Genomic DNA, 19489 nt, shown 5'->3' with positions numbered 1-19489 from the left:
GCAAGAAATAGCTGGGCATATACCAAGGCACAAAACAAAGGATACTTCAAATTCAGATAAAAAGCATAAAAGTAACAGTGAGAGGCCCAAAATAAAGGTATTCACTGATTTTGCCTAGCTCTCTGCTCTCAATGCATTATTGCCATTCCAGGTAACACTAGTACTACCCTAATAAAAACACCCCTGTTGCAGAGCATTCTTTAGGGACACAGTGAGACTCACTCAAAATGCTTCTTGATCTTCTCTGGCTCAGCATATTTTGAGATCCCATTGATGAATAGAGTTCGCTTAACCTGGAAGGAAGAGAGAAAGGAGAGGACAGGCAGGTGTGGATGGTGTAAGAGACCAGAAGAGAGGTTGCAGCTTGCAGCAAGTCCCCCTCCCAAGACCTGCATTAGTGATGAAGAACGGTGGCCCCATCACTTCTAGCTACCAGGGCTCCCCCTCTCCTGTGCTTGCGCTAGGTGTTGTGATCCTGCACCCGGGTGCGCTGCAGATTGACAGGCTAGGGACTTACACTGCAGGTGCCTGAACAGAAACAGGGCTACCCTTTAGAAATGAAGAAGGCAAAAGCAGCTGGAACAATCCCTAAGGAAGAATGGGGTCCTTCTACATGTTTACCCAGTGCAGCCCTCTCCTGTTTCCCCACAAGCAGTCACAACTGCTGCTCTGAAGGTGATCTGCCTTTGGCCAGGCAGAATAAAAACAGCCAAAACACAACAGCCCAAAATTGCTGTGGAAATTGAGGTGCTTAGAATTTTCTCCAAGGCTACCTGACTTGACCACAGGGCATGGGAAAATGTGCCTGGGAGAGTGGTCAGATCCTGCTCACCAAGTCATCCTCTTTGTAGCGCATCTTGGAAGTGTGCCGGCGCATGCTGTACACTGTCAGCAGCAGGTACAGGAAAGCAAAGGTGGTGTGCAGCCACAGCAGGTTGTTCCTGTCACAAGGGAGACCACAAAGGTCAATGCAAGGTTGCCACTACAAGTCTGTGTGAGGCTGGTCAGGCCCTGAAGGCACTGGGGCCATGAGTGTAATCAGCATAGCACACAGATGCCCCACAACCAAATTCCAGGAGCTCAGCCTGGAAATTGGAGCAGGGACAGTAGCTTCACAGCAAGGGCAGAAATACAACCTTCAAGGAGATGAGGCTCTGCAGCAAGTGAACATATATAAAAGACCCCTTGAGGGCCTCAATTATCCATCCCACCCCTGCCCACACATACCCAGACTTCAGGTTAGCGATAGTTGTCCTCCCAAAGCTGTAGGCATTGTTTTCTAGGGAGAAAGAGGCAGACACAAGCATGTTCAGTAATGCTGAGTGGGACAGAGCACCACTAGAGTGAGCTACAACAAGAGTATCACCTGCAGAATACCTAAAAACTCAAGCCACACAGGATGACCCTGTGGATGCACTACTCTCAAAGCGAGACAATAGTTAGGGTTTGTCTCTGTTAGTCCTGTCCTGCCCTCCACTGCTACCCAGTGGTCTGGTACATGGTGTTGAAAGCAGATGCCCCAGCCCAGCCAAAGGCTCCTTGTTCTCACCTAGCAGGTCCCCTGAGAAGTTCACAGGTAACACGATGCCCACGGAAAGCACACCCACGACCACCAGCAGCCCAATGATGTGCCTCTGGAAGGACAGGTAGTGCACTGCATCACCCCCGCATTTGTCCCGGATCTCATCATCCCTGCCAGGGAGAGAAAGGCTGTCAGGCAATTTTCTACATTTCCTCAAGTGCTGGGAAAAAGTACAGGGTCACAGCTGAACTCCTGATCTGAGCACACACAGTACCCCTGGTTCTGCCCTCCAAAGCTGGAGCCAGACTCTGGGTTTGGGAGCCCAGCACTGAGCCTTGAAGCAGCCTGGGCACAAACCTGCCTGTGCAATGGTTACCCAGCCCTGCTCCCCCATGGCCCTGCCCTCTGTCACCCAGGAGAGGCAACAGAACACACCTTATACCCTTCAGGTGGGCCTTGCCTTCTCTGCTAAGATACAGGTGCTGATGCTATCCCACAGCATTCTGAATAGAAGTGCTTGGGAGACTACTTCTGTGCATCATTAAGCTGAGGGCATCTCCTTGCATTCTCCAGCCCCCTTCTCATAGCCATTCCTCAGACAGCAGTGCCTCTAGCAAGAGTGCCAGGGAGATGAGTATATTTGCAGAGCAGTGGACAGTGTTTCTGAAATGGGACTGAGGTGGGGCAGCCATGGGCCTGGGTTCTCTCCTCTGTCACAGACTCACTGTGTGACCTTATTTTGACTTTAGGACTCCTCATGTAGCCCCGTCTTTGCTCTTCAGAGAGGGGGCTGAAGCAAGGGCAGAGATTTCATGCAGCTGTACTGTACCAGGCATCCCAACAACCCTGCACTGCCCCTCCTTCCTCATGTGGGACCCCTATGCAGGTCCTGGGACACTTACTTTATCCTGAAGATGGCTGTCAGCCAGGAGCAGAAGCCCTGTGCAAAAAGAAAACAGGACGGTTTCACATCACTCCGTGTTCCTTTATCCCAGCTCCTTCCTTCAAAGGTTCCAGGGACCAGGCTGGTGTCTTTGCACCTCCACATACTTGGCTCAGGGGAAAGGCAGACCACAAGCACGCAGATGTGCAGAGCCACAGATGGGCCAAGGTAAAGGAAGCGACAGTGCTACTCCATGGAGCACAACACAAGTTGGACTCTGCTGTGTGGCTGTCCCCTACCAACTGGCAGCTCAAGCTTCCAGGCAACCCATGGGCTCCTGGCTAATATGGAAGCTTTCCAAAGCCTAGGTAGACCCAGAAAATTCAGCATGCAGGTACTTCAGCCATCATGCTGGACAAGAGAAGCTCTGTAGGGACTGGGAAGGTAGGCTGGGCCAAGGCAGTGCTCCTCAAAGGACACCTAGGGGAGCTTCACCCTCCATCCATCACACCCATTATCCTCCCCTTCAGCGAGGAAAAAACCATTAGAGGTAGACCACAGTGTGAGGAAGAGCTGGCACATAAGTATTGTTTGTAACGCTGAGATTATAGGCTGGACAGATGTCTGTTAAGCCACAGTGATGTAGAGCCTATTTATTTAAGCATATGTCTAAGAGCTGCATAGCTCCTTGAGCTCTACTACTGCACTCAACACACTGCAAGATGTGGGACTTAAGGGCTGGGAACAGGCCAAAGTGTTTCTTGTGAAGAGCCCTTGGTTCAGCCAAGCTGTGGGTTCCTGGCCCCTCAAAGGCAAAGCGTTTGACTCTTTGGCTACTCACGTTGTCCCTCTGGTCGAAGTCCACAGAGCTGGAGACGGAGGTGAGGCGCTCGTAGCGGTCATGGTTGTCAGAATGCAGGGCGGAGGCTACGCTAAAATGACAAGTGGGAGGTGAGGGAGAAAGTTAGAAGATGCGAAGAGGCAGCCTGGCCAGGAACCAAGAGCACCCAGGAGACGAGAGGTTAATTCAGGTCAGTTTGCACCAGGTGAGATGGAGAGAGGTAAGATCAGAGGTAGCAGTAAAGAGAGAACCCTCCTCAGATGGCATGCTGAGCCTGGCAAAACCCATGGGCATAGCCCATGGATGCTACTCGTTTGGCACCTTCTGAAAGGCACCCATACTATGTGGCAGTCCCTGCAAGGAGAGGCTGGCAGAGGCTGCCACAGAGGAGAGGTGAGGTCTGTTTAGCACAGGATTTAGACAGCAGAAAGGAAGCAAGAGCTGGAGGCTGTCACAGTTCCTCTGGCTCTGACATGGCTGGAGAGGCACTGGGAGCAGCTCCTGTCCTGGAGGACCTCACTCATCTTCAGGAAGAGGAAGAAAGAAGTCTGGTAGGCTGCATCCTGCTACACCAGTCCTCCCCACCCTTAGTGCTTCAGTGCAGGAAGAAGAATGCAGCTGCCTGGAGCCAGGCTTAGTGCAACCTGCTTCCCAGCCTCAGCTGAGCCTCCAGCCTGGAAATCCCTTGAGCAGGAGCAGGGCAGACAGCTAGAAGTGAATGCTCCATGCTAAAGAACAGGAAAGCAAAAGGGGTGAATATCACAGACCACTTTACTCCAGCCAGAGGCAGGGACCTAGATGAAGAACCTGCAGCAGAAGCATCCAAGGCTGACAATAGCCCCCACTACAAATAGAGGCAGAGGGCAGCTGGAAAAGGAGGCAAGAAAATGGTCCAGAGACCTAAATTAAATAGCACTTGCAAGATGACAACAGCAGGCTGGGATCGCGGAGGTGCAAGAGAAATATGACTGATCTGAAGGCTAGAAACAAAGGGAAAAAACCAAATGAAAATATGGTCTCCCTGTAGGCACCACAGGCTCAAGGAGGGAAAGATGGGCAAGAACACAGAGAAAACAGCTGCTGAGAGACAAGTGCTAGAGAGGAGGTAGATGACACTGTGGGAAGGAGAACAAGCAGACATCCTCATGAACATTCTGAAAGGAAGTGGATGAGACACATGGCCTCTCTCAGAGCAGAGTAGTACCTGCTGAGTCCTCAGTTCCTAGCACAAAGTAAGAGAGACAGGGGAAAGGAGATTAGCTGAAGGTCAGGGGACTACAGCAGGGCAGATTAGACAGTGGTGTGCAGCCTTGCCACTGTGCAGCCCAACACTCTGCTCTGCTGAAGGGACAGAGACAGCTTGGACCCAGCTCTCAGACCTTCAGCTCTTTATAACCACAGAGGCCTTGCAGCAGGGCACAGGGAGAGAGGGTGAATTTCTGCTGAGGAGAAATTTCTGCCCTGAGGAGAGCCCAACATGATGACACCATGAGCTTTTGGCTTCTTGGTACTGAAAAAGTAGAGGGCAAAACAGAAGCAGCATTGGAGGGCACAGCTGAGAGGAGCGTCATGTTATGAGATGACCAGGATAACTCAGCTCTGTGCAGGGGGATGCAATGACAATAATCAGGATGACCTGAAGTGTTGAGAAGACAGAGGATGTAAAACCTCGCCAAAGATGGAAAGCTGAAGAGAGAGCTCCAACAGCACCTTCAAACTGGATGGAGACTTTTTAAAGCAAAGCATTGACAGTGCAAGTAGGTGAAAGCAAGAGTGCCCCAAATCACAAGATTAAGGTGGGACCCTGCATGATGCAGGTTTGGTGGAGGCCCTGCCAGGGAAGGAGAAGGATGCGGTCCGAGGCACAGCTAGCCTCAGACCAAGGGAATCACAGGCTCCAAGAGGGCAGGCCAGGCATGCTGTGGAAGGGACTCGCTGTGGTGGGAAGCTGGAGGTGGCTGCATGGGTGGCAATGCCCACAGGGCTCTGTGATCACTTCCCTCATACAGGTGCAAGTGGGTTGCTATGACCTCCCAGTGCAGACTGAGCTGCCAATAGAGACTTGATGGCTACTGCAAGCTCTGACAAGTAGCAGGACAAGGGCACTTGCTAGTTCTCACAGAAAGGGAACACATCAGAGGAAGATGCCCTCTCCCACAAAGAACAATGTTGTACATTCAGGGGCTGGGAGCACCAGGTTTCATATACGTGTTCCTAACCCACTACCTGTCACTGCACCCCCCAGGAAAGAATAGCTGGGATGGGAATGTGCCATTAGCCTTGAAGGAACACAGACAGAATGAGACTTCCTCACTGAGTTCCACAGGTTTTTGGAGGCTTCTGGCTGCTAACACTGTCACAGGACATGCAGTAGCTTTGGGGGTGGTATTTGTGGTGTGTGTGGAGCAGATAGCTCCAGCATGCTCAAATGAAAAACAGGAGCAGGAAGAAGTGGCCCCTTGGAGAGAGATTAGCACTTGTGAGGATAAATGAAGTGGCTCCCCTAAAAGATCCTCAGAGCATGATGGCTCTACTACCTTTGCCTCACTCCCCTCCACAGGATGTTAGCAGTGAAAAGTTGCCACACACACCTGAAGCAGGGCCAACCGCTAGTGAAGCACTCAAGCACGAGCAAGAGGTCCCCTCTGTGCCATGTACCACAGCTACCATTGGTTCTGTTTTCACAACTTCAACTGCTCTGCTCCTGAGGGCAAGGATCAGCTGCAAAAACAGGCACATTCTTGTACCCCCACAAGGCAGTAGCAGGCCCCTGCTTTGCAAGTGGTAAGGCTTTGCAAGTGGGAAAAGGAGGCTGCAGCTTGCTGCCCTGGCCTCAGACACAAATCAGTGTGGCTGGAACAACCATGGCAGGCTGTGCACTGCCAGCTGATCGACCCCTCTGCAGCATATACCACCCAAACAGTCGGCAAGGCATGGGCGATGGTCTTTTCTCACGCAAAAAAGAGGCAAGAAGGAGGTAAGAACAGGGAGGACAGTCCATGGCAGGTCTTAATCGGCAACACCAGGCCAAGGTGACGAAGGACGCTTTCAGCAGCACTGGGGCAAAAGGGGAAGAGAGAAAATTAAAGGTGCTGCCTTGCTGGGTGTGGGTTTAGGTGACAAGGGACAAAGGCCAACAGTTAACCTGGTCCCAGCAGCCTCATGGGGTAAAAAGGAAAGACAGAGTAGTCTTGCCAGATCATCTTTGTGCACCTGCCTACCCTTGCAAGTGGCGAGGGAATGGCTCTTGTTGCAACCTGGCACAAGAAGGACCAGGGAAAATAGCTTCCCCTGCACCTGGGTGACCTGAGCATACTGTGGGCTCAGGCAACCAGGTTTGTTTACTTTCATCATAAGGCAGGATAGCTGGACACAAGCAGATAGTGTAGGGCATGTGGTATAACACCCTCTGCCCAGGTCAGGACTGAGAGTTCCCTGGCACTGCTGCTCTCAAGAAGAATTTAAGGGCTACTAGGGGAAGACCAGGGTGCATTCAGCTGTGGTAATGAATGACACAAAGGGGAGGGAAAGAAGAACACAAATCCACCGGGAGACACAAATTCATGCCCAACTCCCAGCCATTTACATTAGTTCAGAAGCAAGACGCTGCAAGAGAAAATGAGAGAGAGATTGTGAGCAAGAGAGAAGAAATGAGACCCTGAAAAAACAACATACTATTCCCGCTCCTCTCTTTCCGTCTCCCAGCGTCGGCGCCTGGGGGCACAGAAACAGAAAGGGACAGGTTACAACGACGGGAGTAGGTGCTGAGTTCTCCTCTTTTGCAGGGAACTACGCATCCAACGTGGCTCCCCGTCATCCTGAAAAAGAGAAACCTGCCAATGGTCAGGCTGGAGAAGACCTTCCTTCCAGAGCCCAGCAATGCCTCAAATCACAGCAATCTGGAATACCCACTGGTCCAGGGGCAGAGTGCTTTGCTGCCACAAGGGAAGCTGGCTTCACTGGGAATGTGACCGGGCTCCATACCATGGACATTGCAGGGAGCTCCTGAGTGACGGGGTCAGGTAGGAGAGACTATTGGGACTGTCTGGCTGCTATCTGAGCTCCCCTTCCAAGGGGAGTATCTCCTCCCCACCCAGGGAACAAACACACATGCATCCCTCTCCCCTCAAAACTCTCATCCTACCCCATGGATGAGCCAAGCAGCATGGGCTCCTCCCTGCAACTACAGTCCTGTTGATCCACAGCTCGATCCAAAGCCATGCTGTCCCTCTCCCTGTGCCTACCAGCTCTCCCTCTCCAAACAGCTGGCACCCCTCTGCCTTTCTGCCTACAGCCACTGCTCACACTCCCTTGCACCCAAGGTGCTCAAGCATTGCCTCCAAGAAAGTTCAGCCCTCTCTCCCCCCTGGAGGCCAGAGCTGTGGCTTCCTGCCAGCATCTGGATCCAGACTGCTTAACCCTGCTGCCCTCTCCCCATTGGGGTCTCCTATGATTACTCCTTTCTTGTTTTTTCCCTTCTACTATCTCTGTACAGTTGATTTCCCCAGACAGAACAGGAAAATACTGGCAGAGGAACCACAGGGACACAGCTGCTTATCTAACCCTATCCAGGACCGCTTATTTAAACCAGAATTCCTAGTTTGGTGCTGGAAGAAAACAACTCTTTCCACTGTTGTGCAGGGAGTGCTCCCTCTGCTGTGGAGCTGCCATCCCCAACAGGCCCTGGCTTTTGCTGACAGACACTGTAGCCCACAAATGCATTGGGCAGGAAGGATCGACACCCAGACCAATTCATCAGCACTTGGGATGCGAGCTAAGCTCGTGTCGGCACAGCAGTACCACACCTGGAAAAGCAGCATACTACTGTCAAGTGCTCTAACAAGAACTGCATCCAGCAGAGTCACAAAGACACCTTCAGAGGCTTAACAAAGCCTTTACTGTGGCAGCCCTCACCCTTCCTGTGACCTCTTGTTCCTCTCCTCCCTCCATCTGCTGTTCCTCTGTAAGGGCCCCTGCACATCTCTGTCACTGAAGGGATCATAAGCGATATGGAGCCAGCAGGGACCACTCCGTGTGTTGGGAGAAGGATGCTGTAACAAAAAAGCCAGTAAGTGGGGATTTCTTCCTATTCCTGGAGCTCAGGGGATGCAACTGGCACATCTGCCTCTCCTCTCCAGCTGCTCAGGCACACAAAATAGGATTTATCCCTTCTGCTTCACAGCAAAGAAGGGCACTACTCATATCGTATTCCCCTGCCACTCTCCCACTCTTACCTGTCAGCATCAGTCACCAGGGCCAGGCGTCCATAGTCCCACGCAACTTTACGCAAAATTGAAAAGACAAACAACAGTGCCTGAAAGAGACCAAAAGAGAAGCTGTGAGAAAAAGCATTGTCCAACTCTATCCTTGTCCTCTGCATGCAGAGCTACAGGAACAAGGAAGGTAGGAGGGGACAGGGTCCTCAGTTAACAGCACACTGAGACCACAGGAAAGCACAAGTTCCTCAGGACTGTTAAACCAGACTATCTGGATAGCTGTGGGAGGCAGAGGTCCAGGATGCAACACACAATAGCTAAGGTAGCCCCACAGGATCAAAAGGCCCTGAGGTTCCTAGAAGTCAAAATTATGGCTATATCATTTGTGGTTCCACAGCTTCTAAGGAGGAACATGCAAAGCCACTGGGTGGATAAAGCTGCAGGGACTTGGCAACATAAGTGGGAGTTTTGGGACGCAGGACCGATCCAACATCAACCCCATCCTTATGGCTGCAACACCCTTCCATGAGGCTCAGTGTGGTGGTATTGGAGCTAGGTCAATAGTGGCTAAGCCCACAGTGCCTAGGAGACACGATCAGGGCCAGAAAGCCAGCAGCAAAGTCAGGGATGGCATTTGGGGCCCTCAACCCTAATTATCTGATCACCGTCCTTGTTTCATGGTTAATTAGGGGAGAAGGTGGCAAAGCAACAGTAGGTAGACTTACAAGAAAGCACATAAAGTCAAGGGCTAGAACGGTGGGCACTCCACCGAAGGGCAGCCCCTGCAGCACAGTGCTGCGGATGCGTGCACTGTAGCAGTAGTCCTTGGTAGTGCTGTTGTTGTTGGTGCATGTGGGAGTTTTGCAGGGGGCCCCTACTGAGCCCAGGGTGGCGATGACGTAGGGAAGCATCTCTACAGCTTCATCGTCTTCCCTGGGGAAAGGAGAGAAAGAGCTGGTTAGACACGTGCCAGTTCGATGACAATGTAGCCCTGCTGGAGTTAGGGGCCAACCCTGCCTGCCAGCTCAGGCTTCTCTGTGCTACAGGATTTTCCTGGGACCAGTGTCCAGGGACAAGGACATCTGAGAAGCCTGCTGAGTTCAGTGGTGCTAGAAGAACCCATATGCTTCAGCAGCTGCGGTTCCACCATGCAGTCCCAGAACTCCCTTCCTTGTTTGCCCACTCTCACACCATTTAGGTGCAGCTGTCTCATAGACTACTTTTCTCCCTGAGAACATGGTATCTCAGCTCGCCCTCCTCAGCAGGGAAAGCATTTAGGCACAGGAAAAAGTGAAAGGGTGGGGTGGTGGGGGCATGAAGTCACGTCTGAATGATAGAAACAAACTGCTATAGGACAGTTGCTGCATCATGATCCCACAATTTCCTCTGCCTGGCTGCATAAAGCCATTAGCTTTATTAGGCTGAATCATCACCCTCTCTTCACTGCAGGCCTCAGCCTCCAGCTCCCAGGGCACCCGTCAGGGGCTGGTCACACCCCCTGCTTGTTTTCTTTCCTTCCTCTGACTTGGACGCCATTTAGATGCAACCACATAGGGTAGAAAGGAGGCTTAGGCTCTACTATTTAGCTGGTCAAATATTTTATTTATTTCAGTGCCTTCCCCAAACTGTTACAAGACCCACAGTGGCATGCAGGTCAGCATCACTGCTTGGACATGGGGAGGGGACCCTCCTCCTGTGCAGAGCAGCTCCATAAGAAACACAGATATGATTATGGTAGCAATGGAGAAATGCAAACTGAGCAACTCAGAGAGGGACACGCTGACAGCAGAAACACAACCACTTTTCGGAACAGGGGTGAGAAAATCCCATCAGTTGCCAAAGAAACAGTGATAAAAGGAAGATCTATTCAGGCTTTTGATTCCTCTTATCCAGCATCCACAAACCACCCCAAATCCTTCACTACTACCATGAACCATGCAGAAGTATCACTTCTGGGCAATGCCTGGGGTTTTTTTTCCCCAGAAATGCCATCCCTCTGGGCTGGGCAAAAGAGCCATCGCTTGCCGAAAGGATGAGAAAGCTGCCAGCATCACTGCCCTTCAAGCCCTCATTGTTTGGTGACATTAGCAGAAGGGGTGCAGGGCTCTTACCTCCAGCTCACGGGTATAATCCTGGCCATCTCCTGCCTGGCTGCAGAGATTTATCAGCATCGCAGCACAACGCTAGCTGGATAATGACCACAAAACAATTCGCTGCGGTGACCTAGAGAGCTCTGCTTCAAAGTGATCCCTCCCAGCTCAGCTCGAATGGGTGCACAGCTGCAAAACAGCTGAAGCACCGACGACAAAGGGCAGCCTGAGAAGCAAAAGCCCAGCTGGGTACAGGCATTGAGAGGGGGTCAGCCAAAGTGGAAAAGCCACAAAGCAGCGTATTAAGACATAATTCACAGGTACAGAGGTGGAGCAGGGCTGCCTAGAGCAGAACAAGGAAGCAGAAAAGCAGGAGCAAAACAAGCCAAGACATGAGATCACAGTAGGGAATAAATTGGGAAGATAGGATAGTTCACCCTGGCTGAATTAACTAAAGACTCAGAAGCTCTGGGGGAGTGATGGGAAAAATGATGGGATGAGACTCAAAGGAACATCACACACTTTGGAGCATGAATGGTTACACCTCTCTCTTTTTGGGAACCTTGTAAGCTTTTAGGTTGGAAATAGTATCTTGCAGCAACGAGTTCCAGATTTTGAGAAAGAGTACGATCCTGCTGTAATACCACAGCCTTGAGTTCTCCTTGTACAGTGAAAAAAGGCGCAGAAGAAAAGCATTTGCTTTTTCTAGATCTACTAAGCTCACTACTAAGTGCTCTCTCCTTCCCAGGACATAAGATGTCTTCTAGCTCTAACCACTCTCCCTCACATCCCTAACATATCCTCTCTTCCGACCCTATGAAACAGGTGACCAGAACCACATACATCCTGGGTAAGGGAATGACCTTGACTGCCAGAACAGCACCCTGATGCTCTCAGCATCTCTCCTTATACTACTCCTCACGTGGCTGAGCATTAATTTACTTCTCTGATGGCATCTTTGCGTATTGAGGAAAAGCATCTCTGCCATCAGCCTGCAATCCCACTGCCCTAAGTAGCCAAGGTAAATTAGAAGCCAGCCAAGTCCCAGAGCAAATCATTCCTTCCAATACACCTGGCTGCATGCTTCTCATCTTCTCACACCACTTCACTACACATGGTGTCACTTTGGAGTCGCTTCCTCTTGACAAATCTGAATGACTCCAGGGTACTGGCAGATTTTAGGGACCTCGCTGCACATTACCTTTTCTGGGTCATTAGTAGTGAAGGACCTTATCCCTCTGCTCTTGTCACATTAAAATTGCTCGTTCACTCCTTGGCTTTGTTTGTGGAACCTCAGCCAATTTCTGATCCAGAACTCTACATCTCCTCCAGTAGACAGTCTTCTGTGAGAAATTTCAGAGGTTTTCTGAACATCCAAGCAAGTTACACAAGTTTGTAAAATGCTACCTATTATTTTACCACAGTATTGAAAGACTTGTAACAGATCAGGGAATTATGATTCTCCTCTGCAGACACCGAACTATTTACCTCATTCCTGCATGTTTTATAGCCCCATTTTTCCAGTCATATTTTTTAAAAGAAATGAGGCTCATATGCTCACATTGCCCACAACCCTATCTAAACATTATTTGCACAAACCATTACATGTTGAAGACAAATTCTGCAAGACTATGGGTAATTTAAGACACCTTTCAGAGAGACGGGTCCCAGAGATACATTTTTTCCCTGAAGCCTACAAGATGGACTGGATATAAACCTTCCTAGCCTCTTCAGTAACCCACCCAGAACACCTAGCAATGGAGAAGATGTCACATATGCCCAAGGCTTACACTGCCTTTTCATGAGCTGAGTCAGGAGGCACAGAAGCAGTCTGTACCATCCTTAGGTATGCAACCTCCCACCCAGCTGGTAAGCACAAGAGGCTCCCCATGGAGACAGAGGTGCTTCAGGTGTGTGGGAAGCTGGGAAAAGCTCACAGGAATGTTCGGAGCACTTGTGCCCTTCTACTTCTCCCAGCTGCAAGAACATGTGGCAGCAGGCTAGAGGTGACCTGCCATTGTATCACTTTAGGTCAGACTCACCAGGGTTCTTCTGGGGTTACAACACCAATTAGGCAACTAAGAAAAATGCTTTGGTAACCAACTCTGCAGTCTTCATCAATAGTGCCTACCTAGTATCCTTCACCAAAGGCCTTTCCCAGGAGTCTTTCAGCTGAGCAGGAGACTGGCTGGTTTTCCCAGACACAGTGCAACCCATGGCCCCGGCAATATCTCTTTCCTTGCATTCGGTTTGCACCTTGGTCTCAGATGCTGACTCCAGGGGACTCTCTGCCCCCACCCTCAGCCAGGCAGGGCATGCTCCAATGTGTCCTGTGCTGCAAGGTGAAGGGCTGGCCCTGGAGGCAGCTGATGTTGCGTACAGTATTTTAGGCAAAGCACAGGCAGGGAGGAAAGGCGGTGCTTGCAGCACGCACAGTCTTATGGTACAGCAGCATAGTTCCCAATTATGAAAGGAAATCCCTTCCAGCAGTGTGAGATGGATAAGAGGATTTTTCTAGCAACAGCTGCTCCTCCCAACTCAAATATACACTGACGGCAGAGGTGGTTTTGCAAAGCCTTCTGTTCCGATCCTAGTGTCTCCCTCTAGGGAAGGACCCTGCATGTTTCCTTACACCTTACGCTGCCACCACAGGTGAAGGAGCATCTTTGACCACACAAACTGTGCTTCACCAGAACACGGTTAAAGGTGCCTTTCCTGGTACCTCCTTCCCCTTGAAGGCTGTAGGTCAGGGCAAGCTTGGCTCAGCCTGGGCAGAGATGCTAACATCAGCATGATCCTGAACATCAACAGGCAAGGTGCAGGGAGTCGGTGGGAAGCTGCTGTGAGGCTGGAGTGGTGGGAACCAGCTCAAGGTATCCAAGCCCTTTCCTGACCACAAGCACGGCTTGTCACTACAGAATATAGTGGGGCCAAAGACACAATAAGAGCAGGACACCAAACTAGGTTCCATGCAAGCCCCAGAGGCTTCCCCTCTTGCACTCTGCATAATTAATGCTGACTTCCTCAAAACAGCAAAGACATACTTGCCAAAGGCATTTTCAGCTCTTATTCTGCAATACGGGACTTCATCCCCTTCTCTATTAATAGTAGGAAGAAGGGAAAGAAGCAGCTTCTCTCATCTACAGAGAAGTTTGTTCCCTGCCCCGCAGCATAGCCTCTACATCCCCAGCATGTCTACACTGTCCCATGTTTCCACCAACACGTGTCAGGAGCAGAGGCACACAGTTTCCTACCTCAAGTCCCTAAAGCACATCCCACCTGGTGCTGCAGCCCCAGCTTCTGCCTGTTAAGCCCTGTGCAAACACAGCCCTGGGAACTGCTGCTCTTGAGAGCTTGGTGGCCTCAGCAGGGCAGGGCAGGGCAGGGCAGGACTTCTCCTCCTTGTCTTTGTCCCTGGCCTGCAGGTCAGCACCCAAAGGAGCACCCAAATAGCAGCCAGGCAAGCCTCCATGCTCCCATCCATCCATTGCAAAGAGAAAGGAAGAAGGCAGAATGGGGCTGGGAAGGCCAATATTACATGCCTTGGTGCTTCACTGCTATGACTCTGGCTGCGAAGCGTGCATCAGGGTGCTCATGGAGTCATCCCACAGTCTGGGCAGGAGGTGACACGCAGCAGAGGTCTGAGGGGCTCTTGCAGGCAGGGGATTGGGAGGTGCCTGCTGAGGAGGCTGCTTGTCCCACACTGAACTCTGCTGCAGCACTGTAATGCCAGGGCAGGCAACAGAAACAGCACTGCTGGTCTTCCCAAACAGAGCATTTCCCATTCTCGCCAGCTCAGCCTGAAGTCCCTGCCCCTCACACTCAGCACTCATATCCTCTGCCAAACCCCTGGCACCAGGGGGAAAGAAAAAAGAGGAAGCACTGTGCTGGGACTCAGGCAGGAGTGACGTGGGAGCTGGACAGCCGGCTAACCGGCAGTCAGATGCACTGACATGGGCAAGTGTCTGTGCTCTTCCAGCCACACCACTGATGTCAGCCAGACACGAGGAGGTGACCTGAGAAATGCCTGCAGAAAAATATAAATCAATAAAGTGGATGCTTGAGCTCACAGAGCGACGTAAGCACACAAGCTACGTTCATTTGTTTTCTCACCAGTAAATGTTAAGAACTCCATCTGTAATTAGAACAGCAAGACTGTGCTCTGGTAGAGACACATTTGTTTATGGAAATGTGACAGTCTCACAGCAGCAGGCTGGAGGTGCAGAGACAGGCAACCGGAAAACAGCAGGTCTGGGGCTAGAATACCAGATTTCCAGATTAAAAATAAAGCCACCCAAACCTTGTTAAACCTCTGCGGCATGGCACTCAGGGAGGTGAGGTGTGCTTTGGTTCTCAGACCCAGAGTGTGCTGTGGACCTGGCCTGTACCTTTCAGACCTGCTCCTCTGGGGTCCCCTTGGTTTCCCAAGTACCATAGGTAACCCACAGTGTGACCCCAGGGACCTGAGCCCAGAGGATGTGCCACCCTGAGCCTCTGCCTGCCAGGGCAGTACAGACCTGCCTACACTGGGCACCTGGGGACCCTCACGCAGCAGTTAGCACCTAAAGTTGAGGGAGCCTTCTCACCCCTGCAAACTGCCACCTAGGTTACCTGCACCTCAATGGCAAAGTCCAGCAGAGCTCTGAGCCAACTACTTGCAGCCACAAGCAGACCACAGGAAGAACAGTCTGACTCTGGTAAGCAAGCAGGGAATAGCCTCAGGACAGGTGGGGAGAAAGGGGCTTACAAGTTAGCTCAAAGCCTCTCCAAGAGTACAACAGTTAAGAAACAGGGAAAGTATCACTCTTGCCGCAGACACAGCAGTGGGAAAGCTGTCCTGCACCATGCCTCAGACCTGGCACAGAGCATTCAAGCAGCTGAGGGTTGGAGAAGTGCTGGGTGCAGTGAGGAGGAACGTGATCTGCAGGCCAAGGGAAAAAGCATCAAGAAGCAAATGTGCTACTGGTGCATTTCCAACAAGCCTGGGCAAAGCACTGACAAGCACACAACAGGGATCGGCCCTGTATCAGCAGAAAGGAAGAGGGCCTGCCAAAGCCCTACATCTCTTTGTTTCCTTTCCATCTCCTCCAGTCAATATAAAGCTCCCTGCACACTTCACCTCTATGAACTAGCCAACTAGACACCAGGCCTACAAAGCTTTGATCTGGCAGGCTTGGCTTCATCAACACAAAAACCACACCCTTGCCCTGGGTCCAAGGTCCTCCCAACTGGCTTTGCATCAGGCCTCAAATATCTACCACCAAAGGGCATCACACCTTTCTTTAGTGTGCATCAGCTCCCAGTCCTGGTGTTGGCAGGTACTGTCACTGTCACAGCCAGCCCCAAGCCAACACTGCTCGGAGCAGCTTGCACACTGCTGACTGTATATCCCAATGCTCAGGACCCCCTGGTCCTGCTCCCAGCACAACTGTAAGCACTGCGAACCACACAAATAACCCTGAGCTGGGATGGTGCCTTGCAGGGATGGTAGTACACTGTAACAGTGAGGAGCATTTGGATCCATGTGGAACCTAGGTTTGAGTTTCATGAAGGTCAGGAACCTGTCCATCTCACAACTTAGTCCCTTTCAAAATCGCCCAGGATAATCACAGAAGCCTTGCCTTTGAACATCAGCAAAACACTTCATGCTGCCTTCACCCACTGGAAACTCTCTATATTGCCAAGTGATACGGATTTAGCTCCAAACAGCTAGGTCTTTTTTATGCCTCTTTTTTACAGGAACTCCCTCCAATCTGATGGTAGTCCTTTCAAGTCATATGGTGCCCTGAACATAATGTACCACGCCAAGAAGGGCTGTACCACAGCTTGAAACCCAGTACACTGTGGTTCAGGCTCTTCACATCAGAGCTGGCTAATCTGTCCTCAGCCTAAGGGCAATTTGGTCTCTCTGGCTCTGCATTTTGCTCCCACGTTGCGGGTCCCACACTGCTGTCTTCCTGCCTCAATTTCCACATCCCTTTGGACTGGGTGCTCCTGGGCAAGGGGTGTCTATTCCTGCCTGGCCATCAGGGAAGGGCTGAGGTTTGGTGGAACACATACACCCACACAACACCATGATGAAGTTCTGCTGCCAAGACAGCTCGACTGCCTCCACCTGGCTACCAGGAACAAAACAGCCATGGCACTTGGCATTTCTGCACCATGAAGGAGAGGTCTACGGTCCCATCTTGTCTGCCTACTGACCAACACTATGGAGTCTCAATGCCACGCAGACACCCTCTGTGGTGTCTCATAGGGACCTGTCCATGTGTCCTACCCTTGCTGCTAGTCCATGGCAAGGGCACATCTCATCCTCTGCCATCAAGAGAAAGCCCAATCTATCAAACAGGTCTCCTCCACATCAATCCGCTCTCAGTTTGCATGGCAGAGTCACAGACACCCTGATTTACAGTAAACACAATAAACCATTTGAGTGGAAAGACTGATGAGGTTCTGGACCTCCTGCTGTATATTCTGCAGAGCAGTGGCCATATGGCAACCAAGTCATATGGTTGGGAGTAAGTCTCAGAAAACAGGGCTTCCTCACCTATCACCTAACACCTCAGCAGTAGCAACTTCACCAATTCCCAGCAGACTTTTAGCGAAGATGAGGACAGAGACTTCACAACCTCACAATACCAGCAGTTTTCAGCTTCTAGTTTATGGATTCCAGTAGCAAAATGGCTGTTCTTCACGGGTTGCCTTCTTGATTATCTCCTACATGTCTATTATCATCATTTATACTACCTCCATACAGCCTGCACTTTCCTTACAACCTATCTGTGGGCCTGCCCCAGGCTAGCTCTCCCATACTTCATTTTTTAAGTGAGAGTGACTATTCATACACAATCTTTACTGCACAAATACCACTTTGGTTTTCAAGCACTGTTAAGGAGAGCTGGTTCAGGTGCATGACATCTGGCTTGGCATAAACACAAACCAATCTCCCTGGTGATTTCATATTTACTCTGAATTTTTCCATGTCTTCCCCATTTCTCAAGTGACTAAATACCATCTTGTCCCTTTTGCACAGGGACATGTTTTTAGCAGGAGCTCTGTACCTCTTGCAGCACTTATTCCTTTTTCCTTCGTTTATCAGTAACCTCACCTCATGTTAAAGCTTCTGATATTAATGCCCTTGTGTATAGGGGGGTACCACATACTTATCTTTCCTCAGGCCTCGTATCTGTCTCCTGCCAGTCACAGTCTGGGTATTCTCATCTACACCCAGCTTTTCCTCCTGAGTGAAACGTGTGTGTGTCTCCCATAAAACCGGGTTTTTATCTAGTCTCTCAAGGTCACATTGTTTCCTCCTCTTCACTTCTGCATGACAGAAGTCTTTACCTCCTTGCAGCAAAGTATTCAAAGACAGAAGAATTTTGTTCACTGGGCACAATTACAATCACTTGCCTATGAAGTATGATCAGCACTCGGTGATGCATGTCACCAAGTACTGGCAAGAAGCATCTCTCTGAGGAGTCCAAGCCACCTCTCAGGGCTTCACAGCTGGTTCCTCACCAGAGGCTGGCGGAACACCCTATTGCATCAGCCTGGAGAGCTTCCCTATTCCTTATTCTGCAGCATGAAAGCTGCTTGAGCAGCCAGCAGTTATTGGGGGTAAGCTTCTCTCTCGCCCAGTCCTCCTGCCCTAAGCACTGAAGCGACCAAACTCAGCATGCACAGGAGTGAGGCACTCTCCTGGATAGTACTTCAGAAGAGCTTAATGCCCCTTTCTATTGGGTTTGCATGGCCAAACGTTGGTAGGAAGGGGGATGGGGGACAGGGAAGGGCTGCTACAGGAGTGGCTTCTGTGAGAAGCTGCCAGAAGTCTCCTCCATGTCTGGCAGAGCCAATCCCTGGCAGCTCCAAAGCTGGTCAAGGCTCGGCCAATTAGAAATGGTGGTAACTCTTCTGCGATAACATACGTAAGAAGAAAGAAAGAAAATAAAAGTTATTGTGCAGTTGTAATTGCAGCCAGAGAAGAGTGGGGTGAGAACATGTGAGAGAAACAAGTATGCAGACACCAAGGCCAGTGGAGAAGGAGGGCGAGGAGATGCTCCAGGCACCAGAGCTGGGATTCCTCCATAGCCCGTGGTGAAGACCATGGTGAAGCAAGCAACTGTGCCCCTGCAGTCCATGGAGGACCATGGGGATGCAGAGATCCTCTTCCAGTCCATGGAGGTGACCCACACTGGAGCAGGTGAATGCCTGGGAGGAAGCTGTGAACCTGCAGGAGGCCCATGGAGAGAGGAACCACTCTGGAGCAGCCTGTCCTTGAAGGACTGCACCCTGTGGAAGGGTGACCCATGCTGCAGCAGTTTGAGGGGTGCTGCTGTCTGTGGGATGGACTCACATTGCTGCAGTTTACAAAGAGCTGTTGCTCATGAGATGGATTCACATTGGAGAAGTTCATGGAGAGCTGTCTCCTGTGGGAGGGATCCCACAATGGAGCAGGGGAATGACTCCTCTCCCTAAGCAGCAGAAGAAACAACAGGTGATGAACTGACCATAAACCCCCATTCCCTGTCTCCCTGCACTACTGGGATAGGAAGTAGAGCTGGGGGGGGAAGGTGTTTTTAAGGTTTTATTTTACTTCTCATTATCCTGCTCTGATTTTCTTAGCGAGAAAAATCAAGCAATATCTCTAATTTGAGCCTGTTTTGCCTGTGATGGTGTTTGATGAGTGCTCTCTCCCAGTCCTTAACTCAGGAACCCTTCATTAAATTCTCTCTCCCATGTTCAGCTGTGGAAGGAAGTGAGAGCGCGGCTTTGGTGGGTGCCTGGCATCCAGACAGCATCAACCCACTACACCCTTCTTGAGCAATTGCTTCACAGGGACATGTGAAAACTGAAACCAGGCATCAGTTCAAGAACAGTGGCAAAATGGGTCCATGTGCTTAGAGCAGCATCCCTGGAGATGGTGCTTAGTGGCACATG

General features: G+C 50.8%; 1 protein-coding gene across 3 annotated transcripts in view; it reads right to left on the bottom strand.

Moving 5' to 3' along the window:
• The window catches only part of TMEM63B (transmembrane protein 63B), a 48454-nt gene that overhangs the window by 9522 nt on the left and 19443 nt on the right, over positions 1-19489 (bottom strand). For 2 of the 3 annotated variants that reach the window (XM_032102698.1, XM_032102697.1), the window contains exons 2-10: positions 9188-9395; positions 8481-8560; positions 6922-6960; positions 3247-3337; positions 2425-2462; positions 1550-1692; positions 1228-1279; positions 833-941; positions 223-293 (exon numbers count right to left, since the gene is read on the bottom strand). In XM_032102698.1, the coding sequence (XP_031958589.1) occupies positions 223-293; positions 833-941; positions 1228-1279; positions 1550-1692; positions 2425-2462; positions 3247-3337; positions 6922-6960; positions 8481-8560; positions 9188-9373 (809 nt within the window). In that variant the 5' untranslated portion in view covers positions 9374-9395. The remainder of the gene's footprint in view (positions 1-222; positions 294-832; positions 942-1227; positions 1280-1549; positions 1693-2424; positions 2463-3246; positions 3338-6921; positions 6961-8480; positions 8561-9187; positions 9396-19489) is intronic. The other variant, XM_032102699.1, reaches the window with a different exon arrangement.

Source organism: Corvus moneduloides, chromosome 3 (genome assembly GCF_009650955.1).
Source record: "Corvus moneduloides isolate bCorMon1 chromosome 3, bCorMon1.pri, whole genome shotgun sequence".
Classification (NCBI taxonomy): domain Eukaryota; kingdom Metazoa; phylum Chordata; class Aves; order Passeriformes; family Corvidae; genus Corvus; species Corvus moneduloides.
This window is presented reverse-complemented; position numbering and strand designations above follow the sequence as displayed.